The following is a 19040-nucleotide window of genomic DNA, read 5'->3' as shown; positions in this document are numbered from 1 at the left end:
GTTTATTCACAGTTTATTCACAAAAACGATCCGTGGGCAGCCATGGTGATGAGCATGTATGGTAGTCAGACGGTAGGTAGACAGGAACTGGGGGGGAATGCAGGGGCGGTCTAACGGTCATCAGAGTAACTATGCACCAAAAAACAGCTGTACATCACCGCGCAGCAAATTTAATGTAGGGATGAACACATGTCAGCTTTTGTGTGTGTGTGCGTGTCTGTCCAAAGACCCAAGCTCAAAATGTCCGGGACTTGGGTGTCCACCAGACATGGGGTAATAGTAATATGTACTGTAATAGTAATAGTAATAGACTATTACAGGGTTTTCAAAGTAATAGTAACAGTAATAGATCACAAGTTCCTGGCTGTAATAGTAATTGTAATAGTAATAGAAGGCAAAGTAATAGATAATTGTAAGTAATCCCTCTAATATCTGAACACCCACTATCCGAACATCCCCACTAACCGGACATAATCGTCCCGGGATCCAATATTCTCAAAATGGTCCGAAAACCGTCCGAAAACCACAAAAAATTCGAAAAAAAAAACAATTTTTTTCCCGCCCGTAATTTGAACTTGGCGCACAGGGCGCGGGACTGCTTTGTTGTGGCGCGTCATTCCTCCGACGTCCGCTAGAGCGCCCCTGCATCCTCCCCACTTTCCGCCTGTCTCTTGTCGCGAGTGAACGCTCGTCGTCATGGCTGCCCATGTGCTCGCTTTTGTGGTGGTGCCTTACCTACTGCAGGCACTCCTGCTGCTCTCGTGCCTCTCCTTCATATGTGTGATGATTGCCCTGCTGCCTGAGAAGAGGAAGAGAGCGATGTTGACTCTGGAGAAGAAGTGGGAGATATTGAAGAAAGTAGATGCGGGGGGTGGTCTTCTTCACGCATCCTCTGCGAGTTTAACCTGGCCCGATCTACTTTGGTATTAAGAGATCCCGAGACAAACTCATGCAGTACATGGCTGACTTCTCGTCGAGAAGCAAATGCAATGTGGAGAAGAAGGTGATGTTTACTCCCAAGTTTGCTGAAGTCGACCGCTCCATGTTGATTTGGTATCGACAGCAACGTGCTGCTGGTGTGATGGTACATGGTATGGAGCTGAAGGCTTCTTGACGCCCTAGACTTCAAGGCATCCGAGGGTTGGCTCTTCACGTTTGAGTTACGGCTTGGCCTTACCAACCGTAAGTCTCATGGCGAAGCTTTGGATGCTAACTAGGATGGAGTTGACGAGTTTCGGCACAAGGTGAAGGGCTTGATCGACAGGGAGGGCCTCACGCTCGGTCAGGTCTACAATGCTGACGAAACTGGTTTATTCTATCGCTCTTTGCCAATGAACACTCTAGTCGAGGAGACAGAGAAGCGTATACCTGGCTGCAAGCTCTCCAAGGAACGGATATCTGCTTTGTGTTGTGCTAGTGCTAACGGCATGCACCGGCTTAAGCCCGTTATTGTTGGCCGCGCAAAGCAGCCTTGGTGTCTTCGTGGGGTGATGGATGTCCTTCCTGTCGTCTGGTACCATTCTTTGAAGGCATGGTTCACAGCCCAGATCTTCAAAGACTGGTTCCACCGCCATTTCGTCAAGGAGGTCATACATTACCAGACGGAGAAACTGGGAATCCCACGTGACCAGGTAAAGGCCCACCTTCTCCTCGACAATGCTCCTGCTCACCCGTGCGACAAGGACTTGGCGGCTGAGAATGGCCGCATTAGGTGCATGTTTCTGCCACCTAGTACGACTGCTCTCATTCAAACAATGGACCAAGGAGCGATCGTGGCAACGAAGCACCTATACTGCCGGAAGTTCCTGGACGAGGTGATGGTTGTTCTCAAGGACGAGGATGAGCGCAGGGAGGGAAGAGACACGCGAGGCCAGCAGACTTTGGAACACCGTCACCGCTACAACATCAAGTCTGCAATCTACAACTGGGCCAGTGCATGGAAGGAAATCCCTGTCAAGACTCTAGAAAATGGTTGGTCTCGTCTGCTTCTCGGAACGGATGCGGAGTACGATTTCCTAGGTTTCGACGTGCATGACTTCCATGCATGTCTACGTATGCACGGCGATGATGTTGATGTGGACGAAGTGCATGAGTGGTTGGATGACGACGAGGGCTATCCTGGGTATCAGACCCTGTCTGATATCGAGATCACATCTTCAGTTGCAGGTGTCAGTACCCAGCTTGAAGATTCTGACGAGGGCAGCGACGATGATGCGGACTCCTCTCAGCATGACACAACTCCAGCCATCCCCAAGCTGAGCGCACTCCGGGAACACCTAGAGTTCATTCTGGACTACCTGGAACACCCAGACTGCGAGAGGGAGATGGGGCCCTCGGGACTGGTGGAGGAAGTGCGTGCTTTCAGGCAGCGCATCATCAATCGTCAGAATCATCGTTCCTTTTGTCAATCAACGATTGACAGCTTTTTCAGGCCCGTGATCCCCGCTGTGCCCAGCCCTGGCTCCACTCCGTTGCCTCCCCAAGACAGGCCCTCATGCTCCTAGCCACGCCCAGCACATCAGCCACAGTGGAGTCACCGCTCGATGTGAGTTTGCGTCTGTCTTCAGAGTCGTCTGCAGTGGGTACGCCATCACCACGACCCAGCGACGCACCCCTAGGTCACCTTCCTGTGCTACTCTCAGACTCTGACAGTCATTAGACGCCAAGAACTTCTCCACTAGACCACACGGGAATTTACAGTATTGTGCAGTGAAAAAAACAGTGTGTTGTGTTAAGGATTTAGAGTTGTGAGTGAAAAGACAAAAATTTAATGGACTGTAACTGTAACATAAATTAACTTGAGTGTTTTTGGTTTAGAAAATGGTTTTAAGAGTGGAAAGACTTAAAGTGCAGAGTGCAACACTTATTTCATTAAGGGACAATGGAGCACAAGTAAGACGAGTGCGCACTGTGAAGAGAATGGACTTCTGCATGCGAATGACTAAGTTCAGTGCAAGACTTCATGAACAGTGTACTGCAAGTGCTTCAGGAAATCCTTCTTTCTGTCAGAGTCTGAGAGGAGGCGGTTATTCATCGAGATGGCCATGGACTTGCTGTAAGTAGGCAGAATGTTTCATAGTGTACTATACTGTATTTTCCATACTATACTCACCTCAAACACCTCATTTCACTCTTTTATGTCCCTTATTGGTGTGAATATGCTGTGTCTTAGGTGCTATGCATGTGCAGTAGGGAGGTGTTTTTCTGAGTTAGAGTAGGTTAGGGTCCATAACTACCAGTCCAGGAGCCAGGGACTTGTAAGTACCCAGAATGTTGAATATTGTATGAACCTACCTCAAAAACCTCATTTTATGCTTCTTTTGCATTTATTTCAGTCTTTTATGTCCCGTATTGGTGTGATTTGGGTCTTAAATAGGTGCTATGCATGTCCAGAGGGAGTTGTATAGGTGTTTTTCTGAGTTAGGCTAGGTTAGGGTCTATAACTACCAGTCCAGGAGCCAGGGACTTGTAAGTACCCAGAATGTTGAATATTGTGTGAACCTACCTCAAAAACCTCATTTTATGCTTTTTTGCATTTATTTCAGTCTTTTATGTCCCTTTTAGTGTGATTTGGGTCTTAAATAGGTGCTATGCATGTCGAGGGGGAGTTGTATAGGTGTTTTTCTGAGTTAGGGTCCATAAGTACAAGTCCAGAAGGCTGGGGCCCAATATCCGGACAGGACCACTATCCGGACATGCCTATGGCTCTATTACGTCGGATATTGGAGGGATTACTGTATTATATACTGCTACCACAAATTGACTTAAGACCTCCCCCCACAAGGTATTAAAAAACACAGAAATCATAGTATATCATAATGTTTGTTCATGAAATGCCATTCATTAGTATGAAATCATGTTTCCCTTGTTTTTCAGAACCAGTTGGATGTGTTTTGGCATGGAATCACTTAGATCTCTGAAGTAATCTAAGGACATTTCTCTGCACCAAACATTTGTCAGTTCAGTCTTGAGGTTGTCCAGATTGAGTGTCTTCTTCTCTGCCATGATTTTCTTCATCTTTGCCCAGCAGTTTTCTATCAGATTTAGATCTGGACCGTTGCCAGGCCAGTTGAGGACCTCAGTCTGATTATCCTGAAGCTATTTTGTCATCTTTCTTGACTTGTGACATGGAGCTAAATCGTGCATGAAAAAGTCGCACCCATGAATGGCAAAAAAGTTTAACAAATGATCTTTCAGAACTTTAATGTACCGGTCACCATTCTTCATCAAGTTCTTAGGAAGAAAGTAGAGGCCTCCCCTTCCCATTTCACCTGAGAAACACCCCCATACCACTACTGATTGTGGGTGCTTAACAGTCAGCACCATGCAAGCATGGTCATATCGACTACAGGAGGCAGGGTGACGAACCTTGGCAGAATGCACCTGGAACACTCGAAATGTGCTTTCGTTGGAAAACATAACTTTTCTCCACTCATCCAATGTCCAGTGTGCATACTTCTTGGCAAACTGAATGCACTGCTTCTTCATGCGGTCAATGAGAAACGGTTTCTTGGCTGCGGTGCTGCTTGGCAAACCCAGCTCCTTCTGCAAGCGGTGTTGGATGTTCGAATTGAGACGTTTTGTAACAGCTGTGGATGCATTCTCTTCAATTCTGCTGCTGTCAGTTGAGGATTCTTGATTATTTCCCTCTTCGGAAGCATATGTGTACCTCTGGAAGTCGTCGTCATCTTTCGACATCCATGCTTGTACTCTGGTACGACATCAGGTGGTAGGTCGCGCGCTGCAGCAAGATGGTTGACTTTGCGTGTCCAGTACGTTCACAAATCGTGTCGATAGGGACATTGTCCTGCCTCCATGCAATGATATGGACCCTTTCATCCCTTGAGCAGTACTTTTCAGGCACGATAAGTCGACTCTAGGGAAATAACAGGGCAAACAGTAATGCATACAAAAAAAGAGGGAGGTGCAAGCTTGGAGTGACGGGAACATGTGCTCCCACTCTCGCTTCTGGGCAAGCACTGATGTACTGAGTGTGTCACCATCTCCCACCATCACCAGAAGAGTTGCCAGTTACTTCTTGCCCCCAGAATTCACTTGGTAGAGGTGGAAACACAAAGCAAAGACAGACAACTCTCCCATAGCAATTCTGTATATATATATATATATATATATATATATATATAGTAAACCCTTGATATAATGAACCCCGGTATTGCAAATTTCGGATATGGCGAATGGCCACATTGTGACCGAACTTCCCCCGGATTTATTTTGCAAACAAAGGTTGCTAAATGCGGGGGAAGTTCGTGAACCAGCCCACTGTGACAACAGCATCTCTTTCTGGCACAGCAAGTGTACTGTAACAGTACTGCATTATACAGTATTCTTATTATAGGTATTGTATTTATATGTAAAACTTCATACAGTATTGTATTTAAATGTAAAACTTTACAAACCATTGAATTCTCCATGTAAAACATCATAATTAGTTTAGGTTATGTTTAAGCACATAGGACTGAATGACTCCCCTTATATAGTGAACAGAGTGGCCCTGGTGAGAGAGGATAGTGTTTGGAAACTCCCTGTACTGTTGTTTGCAGATGATAATGTGTTGTTGAGTGAAGACGAAGGGGAGCTGCAAGGCTTGGTGGATGAGTTTGGGAGAGTGTGTAAGAAACGGAATCTGAAGGTGAATGTAGGGAAGAGTAAAGTGGTGGTCTTTGAGAGAGGTGAAGTCAGTTAATGTACAGCGAGGTTGGATGGTGAGGAATTGGAAAATGTGAGTACGTTTAAGTACTTGGGTAGTGTGATGAGTAAGGATGGAGGTTTGGAGGGTGAAGTGCTTGAAAGGGTACAGCAGGGAAGAAAGGTTGCTGGTTCTTTGAAAGCAGTGATAAGAAACAGGGAAGTGAGCATGGAAGTGAAAAAGTTACTACATGACAGTATTGTGATACCAACTCTAACGTACGGAAGTGAAGCTTGGACGTTGTTGGAAGGACACAAGTCAAGAGTGAGAGCAGTGGAAATGAGTTATTTAAGAGGAGCCTGTGGAGTCACATGGAGAGATAGGCTGACGAATGAGGATATAAAGGAACGTTGTGGTGTTGATGTGGATGTGATAGGGAGTGTTATGAGGAACACACTGAGATGTTTTGGCCATGTGGAGAGGATGGAGGGTGAAAGACTGACGAAGAGAGTGTATGTGAGTGAGGTGGAGGGGGGAAGAGGAGAGGGGGAGGCCAAGGATGAGATGGAGGGATGGGGTGGAGAGGTATATGAGAGAGGAGGGTGTGAGTTGGGAGCAGGGCAGTGAAATGGCGGGGGACAGGGCGACTTGGAGGCGATTTGTTTGTGGCCACCCCAAACGGAATTGAGGCGTCTGGCAATAGATAGATAGGTAGATAAATAGTTCTATAATCCCACGGAAATATCAAACCCCTCGTATATCGCGAACTTTCGGATATAGCGACCCACCTCTCCCCCCAATTAGTTTGTTATATTGAGGGTTCACTGTATATATATGTATGTGTGTATATATATATATATATATACTGTATATATATATGTATATATCCATCCATCCATCCATCTATCCAATCCTACATTGCCCCATGAATATATATATATATATATATATATATATACAGTATATATATATATATGTATGTATACAGTAGGCGCAATGGAAGTCTGGACCCTCTATTTCGCACCATATATTTGGTAGGGTTCAAGAAATATTGTAGAAAAATTCCTGTAGTCGGAGGATTTTTTTTTCTGGTGGCTTCTAACAACTTTACAGGCTTAACACCACATGCTGGGAGTTTATGAGCTCAGTACCTGTCTGACTTTGGATGGGAAAGCACATCATATTTTCTTGTCCTGCCTGGCCCTTGTTAATTTCAAAGCTCTCGTTTTCTCACCTTCCTCTGCCTTAGTGAATCATTGGAGATGGGTCCCAAGCCACTAACTGATGTAGAAAAAGCCTGAATTTTAACTATGAGAGAGGAAAATGTAAAAATTAAGGAGAGGCTTCAGTGCAGTAGTACGGCTGGGGATCTTGAAGTCTTTCTGAAGTTGATGCTTTATGGTTCTTTCAGACACAACTTTCAGCAATTCTGGGTACATATCTTTCAGTTGTCTAGCAGTCAAACGTGGGTCTTTTATCACAGCTTGCTTCAGTAACCTGTCTGTAGTTGGTGATGTCTTCCTTTTAGGTCCTAGCCTGTCTTTATGTAGGGGAATTGTGTTTTTTGGCAGATGGTGGGCAGCAGCGAGGAGTGCCATAACGGTAGATTTTACTCGCACAGTTTGAATACAAATATCCTTAATTTTTACATTTTCCTCTCTCATAGTTAAAATTTTGGCTTTTTCTACATCAGTTAGTGGCTTGGGACCCATCTCCAATGATTCACTAAGCCAAAGGAGGGTGTGAAAACGTGAGCTTTGAAATTAACAAGGGCCAGGCATGACAAGAAAATATGACGTGCTTTCCCATCCAAAGTCAGGCAGGCACTGAGCTCATAAACTCACAGCATGTGGTGTTAAGCTTGTAAAGTTGCTAGAAACCACCAGAAAAAAGAAACGCTGACTGCAGGAATTTTCCTACAATATTTCTTGGACCCTACCAAATATATGGTGCAAATTAGAGGGTCCAGACTTCCATTGTGCTGATTGTATATATACTGTATATAAACACTGTATGTACTGTATGTATGTACTGTCTGTATGACAATTTCACACACACACACACACACACACACACACACACACACACACACACACACACACACACACACACACACACACATACATAATATAAAGGTGCAAAAAACTCACTGTCTATGACTCCAGCTTGCCAACTAAAAACCTTTGATGCTCCCATGTCCATTACAATTATGCTTCCAAAGGGCATAGATGACTATGCAGTGGTGAAATAGATAAGACTGATGCATTAAAGAGGTTAAATGATTATAAAAGTGGGAAATTATAAACCACAAGGGCAAGATATCATCAGGAGTGATGTATGAAAAGCATGCTTTGCGCTCAGTGTGCTTTTTGTTTGTGCACAACAGTGTTGGTACTGATTTTTTCACCATGTGTTGAGATATCTGTGCACAATGAGCTCATGCGTATGGAGGGTCTATTATACTGTACTTTATGTGGCAGGTGGTCGGGGGGTGTCCAAAAGGGTAGTACTTTTTTTTTTCTTTTGTCTGAAACTTTATATTGAAAATGATCTGTATTTATTTCCTCAGGGTCCACAACCAGCAGTAGGGACAACCCCAGTTCCCACTCCTGGGGGTAAAACAAGCAGGGTTACTCCGGTCACCAAGCCCTCAGGAGTTGACCCCTTGATACTGTTGCAGGAGAGAGAAAATAGGTATAGTATGAATATTTTCTAATATTTTGATCATCATCATCATCATCATCATCATCATCCGGACCTCCTTTCCCACCTTAGGGCAGGATGAGGAGTAGCAAAGTCCAGACACCCCAAATTTGCCCTGTCCAATGGGCCACGCCTCCATTCACTCACTATTCAAGCCCTCGGGATCCTGGCTCTAGTTGATATTCCAAAAACATTCACCACATTGTGTGGCTTCACATAAATTTATCCAATAGAGTCAATCCGGACACTGTCGCGTTAAAAAGAGGTGCCAAATCCCATGTGCTTCTCCCCACAATATTCATCCAGCCAGCCCGATTTTTTGTCAGTCCCCTAGCCTCACTGACTTCCAAACCTCTCTTCCTCACACACTCATCCGCCATATCCTTCCACCTTTTCCTTGGCCTACCTTTCCTCCTCCCTCCTTCAGATTTGTTCAGATATACCTTTTTCACCACTCAGTTGTTATGCATTCTCTCCACATGCCCATACCATCTCAGTACACTGTCTTTGATTCTGATGTCCACAGACTTCCTCACTCCACATCTTTCACGAATCACATTATTTCATATCCTATCCATTCTTTGTACTCCACTTACATTCCTCAGCAGTCCCATGTCTACTGCTCTCACTTCTGACTTTTCATTTTCATGCCACACCATAGTTCACACCCATATGTTAAAGTTGGCACTAACATTCGTTCATGTAAGCCTCATGCACCTTCAACACTCAAGCCTCTGTTTTTTATCAAGGCGTTCATAGCGCCAGCTACTTTCCTTCCTTGTGTCACTCTACTTTCCACTTATTTTGCACATTTTCCTCCGTTTTCTATCACTGTACCCAGGTATTTGAACTCTCTCACCAATTCCAGTCTCTTTCCGTTCACTGCAACATCGCACGGGGAGTCACCTTCTATCTCAATAACCATCACTCTGCTCTTTTGTACATTTACTTCCAAGGCACAATGCTCACAGACATCAGCAAAAACTCTGCTCTAGTCTACCAAGTTTTTGTCTGGTATTTGCAAGTAGTACTGCATCATCAGCATACAACAAATTTGAGGTATTCCATCCATCACCATTCATTACCAACACCATCCCCCTCTCCATTGCTCATGTTTTTACTTCTCTCATCACCCTATTCATATATTTATTGAACAACCTTGGGGACGTCATGCAACCTTGATGCACACCTGCACTGATCGTGAATCAATAACTTAGATGCCCATTTACCCTTGCACGTCTCACTACCATCATAAAAACTATTGATGGCACCTAGCAACTTATCATCTACACCGTACATGCACAAAACCTTCCACAATCCTTCTCTGTCGTCTTCTTCATATGCTTTTTCCAGATCCTTAAATGCCATAAACACCTTATAGTCCTTCTCAAACTCCTTCTCGACTATCAGTCTTACTGCAAATATTTGATCCACACATGCTCTGCCACTCCTAAAGCCACCTTGTTCATCATTCACTAATGCTTCTGATCTCTCATACATTGTTTATAATAATTCTTCCATATACCTTCCCTGCCACACTCAGTATACTTATGCTATGATAATTCTTGCACTCACTTTGCCCACCTTTATTTTTGTACAGGGGTACAATCACTGCTTTTTCACTCTTAATTCTACTATTTATTTCTACCCTGCGGTCAGGGACAATGCAACAAAAGGACTGTTGCTGGTTTTTGAGTCAAATCTATTGGTGCTTTACGTTACACTTCAGCTCTTGTACGTCATGCCTTATATTTTCACAAGTTACCCACAGTTTCAGCTATTTCTAGTCACCAGTTCTGCAGTGCCCAGGACCATGTCTCTGCCTTTCTCAGCACCCAGAAATTAGGATGACCTGTCTGGACAAATTACAAGTTCCTTCTGACTGTACTGTCTTTACAGTCATTCTCATATGTCCTTCATGGAGCATTGTCCCGTCCCCTTGTATACATCACTGTTTACATTGTTGATACATTTTTTTACGCCAAAAACATTAACTTTCACATCCATTTTCCGAGAACCCTCCCTTTCTGAGAACTGTCTGCCCTAATGTCTATCTATCTATCGCCAGATGCCTCAATCCCGTTTGGGGTGGCCACAAACAAATCGCCTCCACGTCGCCCTGTCCCCCGCCATTTCACTGCCCTGCTCCCAACTCACACCCTCCTCATGTACCTCTCCACCCCATCCCTCCATCTCATCCTCGGCCTCCCCCTCCCTCTTCCCCCCTCCACCTCATTCACATACACTCTCTTCGTCAGTCTTTCACCCTCCATCCTCTCCACATGGCCAAACCACCTCAGTATGTTCCTCATAATGTTTCCTATCACATCCACATCCACACCACAACGCTCCTTTATATCCTCATTCGTCAGCCTGTCTCTCCATGTGACTCCACAGGCTCCTCTTAAATAACTCATTTCCACTGCTCTCACTCTTGACTTGTGTCCTTCCAACAACGTCCAAGCTTCACTTCCATACGTTAGAGTTGGTATCACAATACTGTCATGTAGTAACTTTTTCACTTCCATGCTCACTTCCCTGTTTCATATCACTGCTTTCAAAGAACTAGCAACCTTTCTTCCCTGCTGTACCCTTTCAAGCACTTCACCCTCCAAACCTCCATCCTTACTCCTCACACTACCCAAGTACTTAAACGTACTCACATTTTCCAATTCCTCACCATCCAGCCTCGCTGTACATTCACTGACTTCACCTCTCTCAAAGACTATAACTTTACTCTTCCCTACATTCACCTTTAGATTCCTTTTCTTACACACTCTCCCAAACTCATCCACCAAGCCTTGCAGCTCCCCTTCGTCTTCATTCAACAACGCAGTATCATCTGCCAACAACAGTACAGGGAGTTTCCAAACACTATCTCTCACCAGGGCCACTCCAACATCCACTACTCTACTTGTATCTCTTTTATTACCCCATCCATGTACAGATTGAACAACCATGGAGACATGACACATCCCTGTTCCAACCCAACCTTCAAAGAGAAAAGTTCACTTAGTTCACCATCGACACGCACTGCAGCCTTAGCACCATCATACATACTCTTCACAGCATTCAGCAACTTCCCATCTACTCCATATATTCTTAATACTTTACACAATCCTTGTCTATCCACCCTAATGTACCTATACTGTTAATATTGTCTTTATACTCCACAAAAGATAAGCCAATGGTTGTTTATTCCGACCTGTTCAAATGCTCTTGTGTATCTTTATGCTAAGTGCACTCGCCCATTGTCCATCTGACTTCCTTCTCTCACTGTTCCTTCATGTCCTCACTTAACACAATGTTCACTCCTTTCCTCCTCATTTCTCCTCATCCCCTGTTGTCTTCAAGGGTGTACATTTTTGGTGATCATTTGCCTTTCGTTCTATTTTGTGCATGAAAGGCCATTGAAACACCATTGCTGTTGCCACATGAGTGTGAGTGCTTAACAAATAGTACAGTGTGCAATATTAATTGAAATAACCTCTTTCCGTGTGAAAGACTGAAATTTGTGACTTGGAAATAGTGTCGACCTTAGGTAAACAGCTTCCTCTTGATGGGCGTCCAGTCAGCTGACAGACAAGATGGCCGCCCATTGTTAACATTTGCAGTGATTGTGTGCCTTTCATTCCCTTTTTTTTTGCCAGAAAGGACACAGAATCACCATTGTTATTGCCAGATTACAGTGCAAATGCTTAACAAATTATGCAGTTGTGATATTAAGTGACGTGTTACCTTTTTGTGTGTGAAAAACTTGAACTTATGACTTGGATATTGTCAACCTTATGTAACCAGCTTCCCCTTGATGTGCCTCCAGTCAGCTGATTGAGGCAAGATGGCTGCCCAGTGTTTACATTAGCTGTGATTGTCTGCTGTTTGTTCTATTTTGTGCATGAAAGGCCACTGAAACACTATTGCTAGCACCATATAATAGTGCAAATATTTTAAACAAATATGTGCGCAGTGTGTGATATTAAGTGAAGTGATACCTTTTTTGTGTGGAGCGATTCTGTGCTAGTAAGGGATTGGCAATAGCCAGTACCTTCTTGTGACATAAGATGATCCACAGGGATACTGTACATGGTGAGTCCTGAGGAGGATGGATGGTGAACTTGTCGAACGAAAGGCAATGATAGATTACGTGTGTGTGGATGAGCGAATGAGAAGACAAGTGTTGGATGTAAGAGTGTGGAGAGGGTGGGGGAATGGAATCTTGGACCATCATTTAGTGATGGCCAAGGTAAGGCTGCAAAGAAAATGGGTGAAGAGACGAAGGGGAAGATGAGGAAACAGCTCCCCTGACTACAGTTGAGAAGTTGCAAGAAAGTGAGAAAATAGCAGAGTATAAGAGCATAGTAGAAGAAAGATTGGGAAGGTATGAGTTAGAGCAGATGGAAGGGGTGGAAGAAGTATGCAAGAAATTCATAGAAGAGAGCAGCGCACTGTGTAAGTTAGTTCATGGAGTGAGGAGGAGGTGCAGAGGTGTGTAAGGGACAGCATGGTGGAGTGATGAGGTGAAATGGGCTGTGGAACAAAAAGAAAGAGGCATATAGTGACTGGCTAGTGAGTATAGGTATGGGAGAAGATGAGAGGGAGAAGAGAGAGGTATATGAGAGCAGGAGAAGGGAGGTGAAGAGATTGGTGAAAGAGGGTAAGAAGAGAGTGGATGAAGAGTTTGGGAGAAATCTGAGTGTGAAATGGAGGGAGAGTAAGAAATTGTTTTGGAAGGAGGTAAAGAAAGTAAGACATTGTGAAAGGGGAACTAGTAGGGGAGTGAAAGATGGGAATAATAGATTGTTGGTGTGGAGAAGAGAGAGAAAATGAGGAGATGGATGGAGCACTTTGAGGATTTGTTGAATGTAGAGAGTGAGAGCAGTGTGAGTATAAGTGGTTGGGGAATGGCTGGGAGAAGAAGAGATGAGAGGAAGGAGGAAGAGATCAGTGTGGAGGAAGTAGTTGAAGCAATGAAGAAGATCAAGGTGGCGAAGGCCCCAGGAATTGATGGAGTGTGCAGTGAAATGCTGAAATATGGGGGTGAGATTATTGTGGAGTGGATACGGAAGTTGTTTAGATTGGCATGGGAAGAGGGAAGGGTTCCAGAGGACTGGAAATCAGGTATAATTGTTCCTTTATACGAAGAAAAGGGGAGAGAGAAGTATGTGGTAACCATAGGGGTATTTGACTTCTTAGTGTGATTGGAAAAATATATGGTAGAATACTTATTGATAGGGTTAGAGATATAACAGAGGAGCTAGTTGGAGAAGAATAAAGGGAATTTAGGAAGAGAAAAGAGTGTGTAGGTCAGATAGTTGTTCTGTTCAGTGGAGAAGTATCTGGAGAAGGGAAATAAAGTACTGGTATATGCCGCCTTCATGGACTTGGAGAAAGCATATGAACAAAGTAGATAGGCAGGGTATGTGGAAGGTATTAAGACTATATGGAGTGAATGGGAAATTGTTGAGTGCTGTGAAGAGTATGTACGAGGGAGCTAAGTCTACGGTGCGAGTGGATGGTGAGCTGAGTGAGTTCTTTGATCTAAATGTGGGACTGAAACTGGGATGTGTGATGTCTCCATGGCTGTTTAATATATTCATGGATGGGGTTATACAGGAGGTGCAAAGTAGGGCAGTGGATGTGGGGGTGGCTCTAATGAATGAGGGTAAGGTGTGGAAGATTCCAGTATTGCTGTTTGCTGATGATACAATATTGCTGAGTGAAGATGAATGGGAGTTGCAAGGTTTGGTGAATGAATTTGGGACTGTGTGTTAGATGAGAAATCCGAAAGTTAATGTAAACAAGATTAAAGCTATGGTGTTTGAGAGGAATGAAGTCACAGAATCACAGTGGGTTTGGATGGTGAGGATATGGAGAACGTGAGTGCATTCAAGCACTTGGGTAGTGTGATGAGTAAGGATGGGAGTTTTGGGGATGAAGTGCTTGCAGGGGTACAGCAGGGAAGGAATGTTGTTGGTTCACTGAAAGCAGTGGTGAGAAATAGGGAGGTGAGTATGGAAGTTAGGAAGTCAGTGCATGATTGTATTTTTATCCCTACCCTGATGTATGGAAGAGAAGCGTGGACCTTGCTAGAGGGGAACAAGTGAAGAGTGAGAGCAGTGGAAATGAGTTACCTGAGAGGAGCGTGTGGGTTGACATGGAGGGACTGGTTGATGAATGAAGAAATGAAAGAATGTTGTGGCTGTGGATGAGATTGACATATTTAGGAGAAATACACTGAGGTGGTTTGGACATGTGGAGAGAATGGAGAATGAAAGACTTACTAAGAGGGTGTATGTAGGTGAAGTGGAGGGAGGGAGAGGGAGGGGGACACCGAGGATGAGGTGGAGGGATGGAGTTGCAAGGTATATGAGGGAGAGGGGAGTGAGTTGGGGGGGGGGGGACAGTTGAATGGTGGGTGACACAGCAACTTGGAGGCATTTTGTCTGTGGCCACCCTTTGCTGGATTAGAGCATCAGGCTATAGATAGATAGATAGATAAATAGATAGTTTCTTCAGGCCCTCCAGTTGTCCCCCAGTCTAAGGGAGGTCCTTTGATAACAACTGGGACTGGTCTAGGACAAACTTGAAGGGGGTTGCAAAGTTTCTGGGGGCATTTTAGGCGTTGCAGTCGAGGCCACTTTCCTTAACCCCATTGAACACATATTATATCAACCTTGCTATGCAATAAATCATTATGCAATAGGTTTTCACTTAATGCAAGCCTATCACATAACAAGACCAGACTGTATAGAGATTGTCAGGCATGAAATGATTGATCTTGTGGGTGAGTCTCTTGAGTGTGTGGAAGAGTTTTGTTACCTGTGGGACATGTTATGTTTTGGAGGTGGGGCCGTGGCCATGGTAAAGAGTGGTTGAAGGAATATCAGGGAGCTGTTACTTCTAACATTGAGAGGACTCCCCCTCTAAGGTGTGAGATCTTTGTATGCAGCCTGTGTTAGGAGTGTAATGCTGTATGGTAGTGAGACCTAGGCAGTAAAGGAAGAGGATATTTGTAGGCTGAAGCGTACGGAAATGATAATGATGAGATTGATGTTTAGTGCGTCCTTGAATGTGAGGCCTGGGGGGCTAGGTTTATGGCTGAAGAGTTATGATAAAGGATGGGATGAGAATGTTTTGATGCTATGACGAGGAGGGGCATATTGAGATGTGTCGGGCATGTGGAGAGGATGAGAAATGACTGTTGGGTGCGGAAGATGACAAGTGTGAACACCAGGGGTAGGATTGCGAGAGGGAGATCAAAAAGAAACCTTAGACAAGGCCATAAAGTGTGACCTCAGGGATAGGGACTGAATAGGGAGGCTCCCAGAGGTAGAGCAGTATGGAGAGCTCCCATTAGGTGACCAAGGCCAGTGATTGCAAGCATGTGGAAGCCTTTATAAATGATACGATATAATACAACGGTAAGAACCACTGCTTCCATATTTTTCGGCACAAGATGCACTTATTTCCCCAAAAATACCCTGGAAGTCCACATGTAACTTCTGTGACATATGTCACAAGGTTAGACTGGTTAGCTCTGGCTCTATTCAAAACAGCCACAAATATAGGTAGTTCACCAATAGATTGTCTGTCATTGGCAGAATGTACAATGAAAATTTTTTTTAAACTTTAACTGTTGATAAATTATTGTGAAAAAGGCAAGATGCACTGGCATATCTACTCAGTGACAACCACAACTTTGTTTAAATCCTGACAGTGCTGGGCACCTGGTGTCTGCTGGTGAATAAAACTGAAAGTCCTCATTGCAGGCATGGATTTTTAGGGTGAACAAGTGCGTCCATCTGATTCAAGCTCGGTAAAGAAATGCTTAAAAATGGCGGGAAGTAATTTGTAGTGTTTATGTGTATGTCTGGTACAGATTTTCACCATTTTATTCTTGTATTTAGTAATGTTGAAACTATTGACAGGAGAATAGTACTGAATGTATATGTTGAAAGATGAGTGTGGATTTGTGTGAATGTGATTATATGAAGCTAAGGTTGTAGTGGGTGTTGGTTTGGAGTCAAAAACTTTTTTTTCCTTACTTATCCAAAATTAGGGTGTCAGACACAGTGCAGTGTCCTTATTCTGAGAAATATGGTACAGTAAAACCTCACTATAATGGACTAATTGGGGCCAAAGCCATTCCAAAAAAAAAAAAAGCTAAATTCCGATAAAAGTGACATCCGGACTTTTCCCTGCTAACCCAGACTTTTTTCAATATATCAGACAATAGTCCAGATCACACCAATGGTTTTCACTACCATTGCAGAACTGTACTGTATTCTGCATTCACTACAATAATCAAGTGGTATACAGTAATATATAAAATAATATTGTACTGTACACTGATAAACATGTCATTTATTTACCTCATTATGGTGAACAAAGCTGAAATAGTCAGGCGGTCCGGACTGCATCTGGCTATATCTGACTTTTTCCATTACAGTATACAAGAATTTAGTCCACTAGCTCCTCAATTCCTATGAAAGCGAATTGTAGTCTGTTGAAGTCTGTTATATCGAGGTTTTATGTCATATACCGAGTGTACTGTATTGCAACTGTAGGGCTCCTTTGGAGGACATGCCCAATATGTGCTGAAACTCCAAATTCATGGGAAACTGTGTAACATATCCCCTGCAGATTTGGATGTTTTAGTGTACAGTACTTTGAAAATTACCTCTAACCACTCTCACTGTTAATCCAGGCTAGCTGCACGAATTGCCCATCGTATTGATGAACTTAGTGCACTTCCAGCAACAATGGCAGAGGATTTAAAGATCAAAGCACAAATAGAACTTCGAGCTTTACGTTTGTTGAACTTCCAGCGTCAGCTAAGAGCAGAGGTGGGTGTTTGGCAATCTAGTTATGGTATATTGTACACTGTGGGCAGTACAGTCATCCCTTAACATCTGCAGATTTAACATACACAGTTTTGAATATCTGCGGATGGCTACAGAAAAAAAAAATTATCTTGTTGAACTCTGCCGACACTGTAACATTATCCCAGGCACAGTTTGTGGCTGTTTTAGTACAGTAATGGCATTAGCCAGTGAATGAAATATACTGTAACACTCTTCCTTTTTTGAGGGAGCTGGGATGAGCACAGTGGTCAAAAGAGGCCATGCAGGAGTACACTGTTCATTATTTGTAACTTTTAGTGTTCTTTTATTAAAGAAAGGAGTTGTTTAGTGTTCTTGTATTAAATATATTGGTTGTAAACATGCACAAAGAGTTTTTCTTTAGTTATATAAGGAAATGTGGGGTCCAGAGGTGCTTTTAAAGGGGGCAGCATATATCCGCGGATTTTTAACATTCGCAGATGTCTCTTACCTAACCCTCGCAAATGTTGAGGGATGACTGTATATATACTGTGTGGGTCTTTTTTTTTTTTTTTTCCCCTCATATTAACAATAATGTATTTTATATTACACTTCAGTGTACTGGACCATGAGGGATACAAGTAGAACATCAATTTTCTGTTGTTGGATGGTCCAGCACCTCTTTTAATCCAGACTTTTTTTTTTTTTTTAATGCAATGAAGAAAGAACCAAAGACCAGGAGCCCACAAACCGTTCCTTCCAGGCAAAAAACAAAAACTGTACGAAAGAGAGCCAAATTCAAGTTCCGTTCATTTTGAGATGCCGGGACACACTGCGTTTGAAAGACTGGAGATCATAGGAAGTAGGAAATATAGACAGAGGGAGACAGTTCCAGAGTTCACTTGTTGCATAAATGAAGGACTGGGAGTAACAGTTAACTCTTGCATTAGAGAGTTGGACAGAAAAGGGATGAGAGTTTGTTGCTAGACGGTTGCTACACGCCCATCGTAGAGGTGGAGGGATGCAAGCAGACAGTTCAGAGAAGCACTGGCCATTGAAGTAGCAATAGAAAAAAGATAAAGATGCAGCAGTGCCGAAGAGACAGAGGTTGAAGGGAGCCTGTAAGACGAGGAGATTTGATGAAATGAAGAGCCTTTGACTCCACCTTATTGAGAAGAGCTGCATGTGGGGAGCCTTCCCACACATGTGACTTGTACTGTACACCGGGGCGAATAAAACCCTTGTATAAAGTCAACACTGTGCGGGGGTAAAGAAGGTATGGAGTTGGCTTAGCACACCTAATCTCTTGGAAGCAGCTTTTCAAGAGATGTATGATCTTTCCAAGATAAGTCCTGAGAGAATGAAATCCCAGATATGTTTAAGGATGATGGAGGATTAAGCTGGATATGATTAAACATTAATGGGTACTCCTGTGGAAGATTTTGTCGGGTTGATAGGTGTAAGAACTGAGTTTTTGATGCATTAAAAACGAGATTATTTTTACCCCATTCAAAGATATGAGCCAAGTCAGGCATTAGGTGTGCCATAGCCTCATCCCTTGTTTGTTGAAGTAACTGCTGAGATGGACGTTGTGAGAACCGAATGGAAAGGTGAAGGGTGAAATCATTAGCGTATGAGTGGATAGGGTTAGATGTACAGGATAGAAGGTCATTGATGAATAAAAGGAAGAGAGTTGGTGATAGGACAGAGCCCTGAGGAACACCACCATTGATAGATCTAGGAGAAGAATGATGGCTGTCTACAACAGCAACTATAGAACAACTAGAAAGGAAGCTATAGATGAAGACACAGATAGAAGGATGGAAACCGTAAGAGGGCAGTTTGGAAATTAAAGATTTATGCCAGAC

At 43.5% G+C, this 19040-nt stretch overlaps 1 protein-coding gene across 1 annotated transcript in view; it reads left to right on the top strand.

The window, feature by feature from the left end:
• The window catches only part of brm (ATP-dependent helicase brm), a 243139-nt gene that overhangs the window by 30514 nt on the left and 193585 nt on the right, over nt 1-19040 (top strand). Inside the window, exons 4-5 of the mRNA XM_080272398.1 lie at nt 8217-8341; nt 17058-17196. Of these exons, the coding sequence (XP_080128524.1) occupies nt 8217-8341; nt 17058-17196 (264 nt within the window). The remainder of the gene's footprint in view (nt 1-8216; nt 8342-17057; nt 17197-19040) is intronic.

Source organism: Coenobita brevimanus, chromosome 50 (genome assembly GCF_032717465.1).
Source record: "Coenobita brevimanus isolate Jiangsu-jjx chromosome 50, ASM3271746v2, whole genome shotgun sequence".
Classification (NCBI taxonomy): Eukaryota; Metazoa; Arthropoda; class Malacostraca; order Decapoda; family Coenobitidae; genus Coenobita; species Coenobita brevimanus.
Note: the sequence above shows the minus strand (reverse complement) of the source record. Positions and strands in the feature narration are given on the sequence as shown.